Consider the following 8,503-nt stretch of genomic DNA (forward strand, 5'->3'; position numbering starts at 1 on the left):
TTCCAAGAAGGAGAATACCATGATGGAAGGGCATTGGGAGCACTAGGACAGATGCCACCATTGTGGCCATGTCCCTCGCTGCAGCCCATGTTGCTACAAGAACGGGGCGACAATTGCCACGTTGGGAGGTGTCATAAGAAGACCACGGTTGAGTTGTGTGCATGGCAACATGAGAATCATTGCTTTTCATTTTAGCCATACCTACTTTTTTCAAAGTGAGCATGAAGCGAGCCTCATAAAAGGCACGACGAGCATTATTATGGCGAATCAATGTGGTAGACTGCAATAAGCTTCTAGAAGACCAGATATCAGTTGAAAAACCAGGCGGTGATTGTTAACAGGGGTTTCGATATTCTCAACTCGTCAGAGAGCATCTTAAGATGTTGACAATGAGCAGAGACATTTGGAAAATCCTTCATTTGAGTGTTGGAGAATCTTTCTCAAGAGTGACAACACGAGCGTTCTACTTATCCTAGAAAATATATGTCAAGCGATTCCAAACCACCATAGCAGTGGAGTCTGGTTCCATAATAGTGGTCAGCAAATCAGTGGAAATAGTGGAATATATACGTTGAAGGAAAGTAGAGTCAAGGGTGATCCACAGTTCATGTTCGACATCAGTAGCACCGGTCGGTGGTGTCTTGCCCTTAGAGGGGACAATGTGATGCAAAACCCGATGAAAGAGGGCATGGATGCCGAAAAGCTTGGCCCAGGTGCCATATCGGTCCTTCTCCATCTCAAGGACAATAGGAATGTGATTCCTAATGTTGGAAATGGTAAGAGCGTGATGAAAATCCATTTTGGAAACAGTCGATGAGGAATGAGGGATCTTGGACGTGCCAGAATCGTGATTGATATAAGGAGTTTGTCTGTTATCGGCGCAGGTGTCACTGTTGTTAGACTCAGACGTCACGTGCATGGTGGAAAAGCATAGACAGATGATTCATGGACTATTGCAACTGTGGCAGTGCGGAGAGAAGGGACGCGCCACAGTTGTTATGTCGGCGCAAAGAGAATGGTTGTGCAACGGTGGTTATTGTGTCGTAGATAGAGTAGAGGTGCGGCAGTGGCTGCAGTTTGTAGGTTTAAGAGAGAAAAAAAAAGATTGATTAGGGTGATACCGTGTAAGATAATTGAAATCCTCCCTTTTCTCATTCATGTGAATAGAATATATATATATATATATAGAGAGAGAGAGAGAGAGGCACCCCATGCACACATAACTAGATTCCAGAAATACATCTCTGAACACACTCCATGCACACACAACTCATTTGTTTTCTAGTCACGCCCAAATTTTATGACTTAAATTATTCTGAAAATGCACACACAACTCATTTGTTTTTTAGTCACGATCAAATTTTATGACTTAAATTATTCCGAAAATGCATTTCCGAAATATCTCCAAAAATATATTTCCGAAACTCAAACATTTTCAAACACCAATTATATAATCCATAAGTATCTTCAAGCATTTATTGTTGAGTACCTTGTTTTTTTTAAATTCCTCGTTGTTCGGTAAGGATTCAAATAATACTTTTGTTTGATGCATTTTTCGTCACATTTAGCTACTTGCGTCTAACCTACCATATCATCAACAAAACATTGTCAAAACAACCTCTTATATTGACGATTATCTCATTCATAATTGTTACTAAATATTTCAATGTGTCTTTTCTAGTGAGTTCCGAAAATGTATTTTTGAAGACATTGCAGAAATGCATTTTCAAAATAAATTAAATCATAAAATTGGAACGTAATTCAAACGAATGAGTTGTATGTGCATGAAGTGTGTCCGAAGATGTATCTGTGAAATTTGAGGGACATTTTTGATTTTGCATAGGGTGTTTTTCCACCTCATGGAATGTGATAAGAAATTCCCTTTTTTTTTAAACTCTCATGGCTGTGTGCAACAGGCTAACTACAATATCTTCTAATAGCAACCAATTAGGTTTCCGTTAAAACTGTGAGAAACTACGGTAAGAAAGAAGAAACAGATCCAATAATTTAGCACCTAGATTGTAAAAGCTAACATGTTTTTCATGGATATGGCATCAGCGCAATGTAAATTAGAGAGCTCAAATGAACCACAATTTGAATGAATTAGAGAATCCACTGAATCATTATACTTGTAGATTTTACGAGAGAAGAGATTTCATAATTTAGGGCTTAAAAGTTCTGTAGGTTAACAATGAGGAAGACTGGCAATTTGTAAAAACTAGAGATCACACAGATTTAATCAGGGGAGTAGAAAAGAATAAACAATTATCGTCGAAGAGCTAAAAATCATGAAGTCGAGTTTGATGTCTGTGATTGCCTCATTGAACAGATTCAGTAGAACTCAACTTCTTTATAACTAAAATAGCAAAAAGTTCAGTAATTAAACTTTGATAGTAGTTTGATTATGTATGGTGCAGTTCGGTTCCGTTCTAGACTTAATTTGGTTCAATAATGATTTTTTAAACCGAAGTCATTGAAATTTTCAGTAAAACCAAATCCACAATTTTACATGAAATGACATCCAGAGGACCAAAGCAACACCTTACACAGCATGCAAAGTAGCTCACTCTAAGAATCCCCTACTTTTCAGTGAAACCCTGGACTACTGAACAGGTTTGTTTATAGAAGGGGGGAAATTATACAGGAATTCCTATAATTTATACAGCAAAAATATGACTCATGCTCGACGGTTCTCCTACTTCAACTTAACTAGGTGATCAATGAAAATTTTGAAATTAGAGAAAATTGAGCCTTCGTCGATTGGTTGTACTAACCAACTGAACTTCTAGAAATCTATTAGACAACTCCAAAGCAGAGTATCTGCAGAGCTACCACCAACCAGCAAGAACAAAGAAAACTCAACAAAATCCTTCGTCAGTTCAATCATCATCTGAATCTGCAAACAAGAAGAAAAAAACTCCCTTCAGCTAAAAAAGGTACAAATTTACCCAAGACAATAACAAGTAATGATCTGTAGATGCTGGAAACTGAGTGCAATAACTAATAGAAAATGATTGAGAATAGAATAACCATAAGCATATCCAAATTGGGGGTAATAGAACACTCAAAGTAGGCATCTTTATCAATTTAGCGTTATACCCCTAATCTTATCCTTGACCATACATATGTCGAACACATCCCTAATCTTATCCTTGACCATACATATGTCGAACACATCCCTAATCTTATCCTTGACCATACATATGTCGAACACATGTCAATCTCGTTATGTTACATTTTCTTCTGAGGTGTGAACTATTTTATTATGAGTGGACAGGCTACTTTGATCCCTAAGATACTGGAAATGCAAACAATTTACACAAAACTAACACTTCAAATTTTGTTCTTCAGGCAAGCTCGTATTTCTAAATTCAGAACTTAAAAACTAGTCAATTATGATGTTACTACTGAAAGGGGCGTCTGTATCACTACATTTAGTGGTAGATATCCTGACAAGTGACAACGGACTGCTTTTTTAATAAAAGAATAGTTGAATAATAACATTTATATCCATAATCTGTACTAATGAAATTTGCTTACCAGATCTAATATCTTCGCCAACTTTTCCCCTATTTTTCAGCTGTCTATTGATCATCGCACATATGAGCACCCACCAGTATATATGGAAGATGAACAGCATTATGAGCAATGAATTAAACTCATAGTAAAGTAACATGGGCAAAGTCTCTGATAGGTTTAAGACCTTCTTAAGGTCAAGGCTGGAAAATTAGAAATCCGGTGGTGAGAAAATATGATCAGTAAATTGCCTCTCAAAAACAAAGTCCAATGAAATCAACAAAAATAAATAGACAAACCTTGTTGTTCTAATAATCCAAAGAGGAAAGAAAATTAGCCGCAATAAGAGCCATGAAACTGCAAAGAATGCAAAACACACGCTAGCACCAAATTCTCTTCCAGAATACTTGAATACCTTGGCAGCTTCCATGAATACATCACTTCCATCATGAAGGGCTAGGGTCATGGCGCCAAGCCTGAAAAAACTGTAAATACCACATGCTTAACAGCGTAAGTTACCTCTTCATAACCTGTCTTGATGTTAATGTCATTTTTGCAATTTTTATTCAAAAATCACTTCTCTTAATATAGCAACCCTAGAAAAAGAAGTGAGCAGAAAGAAAAAACACTATAAGATCAGGTTACAAATGTTATATGTGCCACAGCAAGGCCTATGAAGTGTTGACAATGAATAGTGTTATTGCATCAATCAGAAATCCCAATCCTAAGATCAGGTTATCAATGTTATTCATGCCACTGGCCTACGAATCAGTGGCAGATTGCGGATAGTTGCAGTGACCCAGAAAACACTATTGTGGTGAAAGCAGATAACATTATGGCTGCTACACCAACGCTTAAGGAAACAATAGAAGCAAATTTCTATTTTTGGTATCACAACACAAGCAATTTATACCATACACATAAGAGCTCAAAAAATAAAAGAATAAACAAAATTAGCAAGCATTCATAACTAACATGTCAAAGTTTGTTGCCTGTTACTAATTTTCGAACCAAATGTATCGCAAAATAGCAAATATGCAGAGGGAGGGAATGTGTTTTGTTGCAGCGACAAGAGTGGAGATGTTATGTTTTACTTTCACGCACAAAAGAGGGAAAAGTGGGGTTACTAGAATTTATTTTCTCTAGTCAGAGTTTAAGTCTTTTATAGAGGCGCAAAAGGCCAAAATGCCCAAAATGCCCAAAAAAGAAGAAAATAATGGCTATAAAACAAGGGGTATATTTTGTTTTAAGTTTGTCTTGAATGTTGCGGCTGAAACAGCTACATTATACCAATATTTCAGTCACAATTTGGTGTGCTACAACTGCAACCCTAAAACGCAAAACCAGAATCTTTAGAGCTCTGCCTACACTAAACAACACCACAATTGCTGCAACTATGGCTGTAATTAACTGCATAGCCATTGGCATAAAAACATGGCACAAGAAGGATGATCTGTAAAAGAATTTATTAGTTATATCAGGCATGTGAACAGTTAGAGTGACTAGAGACAAAACCAAGACAAATCGCAAACTAAGTATTGACAATGAATAGTGTTGTTGCACCAATCATAATTCCAATCTTTAGATTAGAATGAATTTTCAAGAAACTAGAATTTTAAAGGGCCACCCATAATTTTTTTCAAAACTCACTTTAATTTGTTGGTCTTATGCACAATACCTACAATTATGAAAACTACTTGAAGACAAAATTGCTGAACAACATTAGTGTCCAAAACTTGATAACAAATATAAAAAAGAACAATAAATAATATCAATAGTATTGAGCATAAAATATTGATAGCTGTGTGAGATGTTTCATGCATATGCAAAAGGACAACAATAAATAAGTTCAAAATTTAAGGTTTATCTAAAATTACCATGGTATACTCTTCAATTGAAAACTAATGCAAGTATATTACCTTGTTAGATATGAGGTCCCAATCAGTATTACAGTAATTATATGGTGAGTAAACATCACTGCAAAATCCTTCCTTCTAGTTTCCCAAAGGAGAATAGCCGCAATGCTATAAATGTAGAACCCACATTGGCACATGTAGTAAATCATTACGGGACTCCTGGGAAAAGAAATGAAACAGAATGCAATAAATATTTAGATAAAGCAACTACTTTATATAAAACATCTCAAATATGAGTACAATAGTCTTTAGATTTTCTTCCTCGTGTGAGTTTTATGCAAGTAGACTTGACTGTTGCTAAAACCAAATAGCAACCAATGACATAGAGCTAGCAGAAGTGAGAAACAAAACTCATCATAAAGTATTTACTACATTCTACGAAAGTATTTGCATTGCCAATTCATGAATGGAGGAGCATATCTGTCTATTGCTGAAAACCCTTGAAATTTGATTTTCTATATACTCAGTTTTCCATCAAAAGAAAAAAAACTAAATTTAGATAACTTGAAGTTCTGAATAATCACTGCACTTAAAATCATCTCTTCCATAGTAGTCGCGGCACCCATTTGCGCAGCTATAAAGTCAGTTTAGGTCTGAAATATATGGGAAATAAGAACAACAATGATGAAAGTAATGGTCAATGGGGAGGTCTTCCAAAGAAACATTAACACAAACAAATCTGGTCAACAAGAGAGATGCAAATCACTCGATATATGGAAAATACATTTGTATTAACAAGGCTAAATTTGGTCCTTATGCTACATAAATTTCTTACTTCAACTCATGATTTGGCCAGTCTTCGAAGAGCATTTTCCTATTAGTGAACCAGGGTTCATTGACTGTGTATTTAAGAACAAAAGCTTCAACTGCAGCATAGTATGTTAGCTTCCACATTGATTCCGTGCATTTTACAATCTTTATTTGCATTTCCTTATTAATCCGCGAAGGAACTCTACCCTTTGTCAACATCCTGATGGCCAGCCTCTGAAAGCAACAAAAATATTAAAGGAATCAACTTAAAAAAGACATTAATATTCTTTTCAATTAAATCAACTCAACAACATAAGATTGTTGCTTCCAAAACTTCTATTTACACATGCCACTAAAGGGTCAATCAATACACACTTCATGAAACAATGAATAATTCTGAACACTATCATGCATATGACATTTAATGTATTTCATCATCCACGCCGATGTGCATTGCTAAAATAAAAGGCTTAAAAAGAAAAGGGAGCTAAAATGTCATTTGCCAAAGTCCAGTCACTAAATTGACAAGGATAGATCCTTCTCTTCATTTGCTAAAATGTGTCTTACCAGAGTTATCAATGTCAGATAGTGGAGCGGCCAACCTCAAAAATGGGATAGCGGGATAGCCGCTATTTGACTATTTTTAGACTAATTATATGAATAATCTATAAAACATATATTTAATGTAAAACCAAACAAAGAAGAGCAATACACTTATTAAATGATTATTACTTTAAAAAAAAACAGAGGTAATGAAAAACAGATGTAAAATCAAACCAGGTTTATTAATCTTAAGGGTAAATTTGGGTTTTCGCATTAAAACCCGCTCGGGCCGGGAAGCACCCCGCTCCCGCTACCAGCTAAACATCAAATAGCGTCCCCTAAACATCAAATAGCATAGGGTCACCACTTCGGGCCGGAAAGCGCCCCGCTCCCGCTCCCCGCTAAACATCAAATAGCGGCTGCTAAACATCAAATAGCATAGGGTCACCGCTCCGGACCGCTATCCCGGGATAGTGCTGCTATCAATAACTCTGGTCTTACCACGGTAGAACAATACGATTCAATACACTTTTTTCCACATTTTTTAATAAAACCATAAAACAACTATGTCATTATCATCTACGATAAGAATTAAGACAATTGAATAACAGAAAAAAATTTACCAAAAGGCACTTTCATTGGTTCATCAATTGACGACAAACTAAACTGCCTTAACAATTCATGTATGAAAAAAAAATACATACATTTTTACACGAAAAAAGCAATGCAAAAATAGGATTGGCAAAGAACTAATATACGAATAATCTACAAAAAGAAATTGATTAGGAAAAGAAAGGATCTTACGCGAAAAACGTATTTGTCAAGAATGAACCTAGCCGCCAAACTACCAAAAGCGAAGTAGATCGCGACGGAGAAATGAGAAACCTCCGGCACCACATTATCGGTGGAGATAAAATTCATGGCGGAAATTGAAGCAATGTCAGAGAAATTTGAATTCAAAATGCAATAGAATAGAATCTTGGATGGATTAGGGGAAATGCGATGGGTAGATCTGGTGATTTATACCTAATTTGGCGAACGTGGTTTTAGACAAGTTTTGCAAGCAAAAGTTTGTGAGGAAGGGAAGAAAACAAAAGAAACGATGGGAGGGAAAGAGGTTATATTGTATTACAAGAGAAAATTTTGTAAGGGTTTGTTGTTTACTTAATTTTGATTTGATTTTACCACTTTCTCCGCTTTATTTATTTATTTATTTATTTATTTATGGTTCTTGTTTATCTTGACATCTTCCAAACATAGGCTTAGAGCACCTACATTCGTTATATTCATTTGGATTCTTTAAACTGATCATACTCTTTTTTTTTATATATTATATTTCACTTAAATAATTATATTAATTAAATAATTACATTAATGCATAGTTGGAATCAGTAGGAATGTGGTTCAACCGGAGGACGCATGTATATACAGAGACACTATTTTTTTAATTTTATGAAATATTCAAAACTTCTGAAGTATCTTTAAAAATTGTGTAGAAATATTTAAAATTTAGACGATATTCATGCTCTAAATGTCTTTATTGTGTTCAACTATATTTGTTACGATGTCTTCGTCTCTTGTAGAACCAAATAAATTAATCTCTCAATAACATGAATATATTTAATCGATATGTAATATTTAATTCAATTGATTTGTTACAATGAGTGTGAATATTAAGAATATAGTTCTCACATCAAAAAAATTTTAAAATTTTATTTTGTTGAACTAAATACATCCATTTGGTTGATCGATGCGGACAACTTTTCTAGTATTATCAA

At 35.2% G+C, this 8,503-nt stretch overlaps 1 protein-coding gene across 2 annotated transcripts; it reads right to left on the reverse strand.

Annotated features, from left to right (window-relative positions):
- Window positions 1–2,439: 2,439 nt before the first annotated feature.
- LOC127106692 (ceramide synthase LOH2) lies at window positions 2,440–7,915 on the reverse strand. Of its 2 annotated transcripts, none has more exons than XM_051044005.1 (6): window positions 7,530–7,915; window positions 6,208–6,416; window positions 5,436–5,591; window positions 3,816–4,001; window positions 3,541–3,719; window positions 2,440–2,896 (listed from the first exon to the last, which is right to left on the reverse strand). In XM_051044005.1, the coding sequence occupies exons 1-6, from the start codon at window positions 7,644–7,646 to the stop codon at window positions 2,880–2,882; spliced, it is 864 nt and encodes a 287-aa protein (XP_050899962.1). In that variant the 5' UTR covers window positions 7,647–7,915; the 3' UTR covers window positions 2,440–2,879. The 2 variants fall into 2 exon arrangements, with proteins under 2 accessions (XP_050899962.1, XP_050899963.1); XM_051044006.1 differs by having other exon boundaries at window positions 3,503–3,719; window positions 7,530–7,742.
- Between the last annotated feature and the right edge of the window lie 588 nt (window positions 7,916–8,503).

This window comes from Lathyrus oleraceus, chromosome 7, assembly GCF_024323335.1.
Source record: "Lathyrus oleraceus cultivar Zhongwan6 chromosome 7, CAAS_Psat_ZW6_1.0, whole genome shotgun sequence".
NCBI classification, from domain to species: domain Eukaryota; kingdom Viridiplantae; phylum Streptophyta; class Magnoliopsida; order Fabales; family Fabaceae; genus Lathyrus; species Lathyrus oleraceus.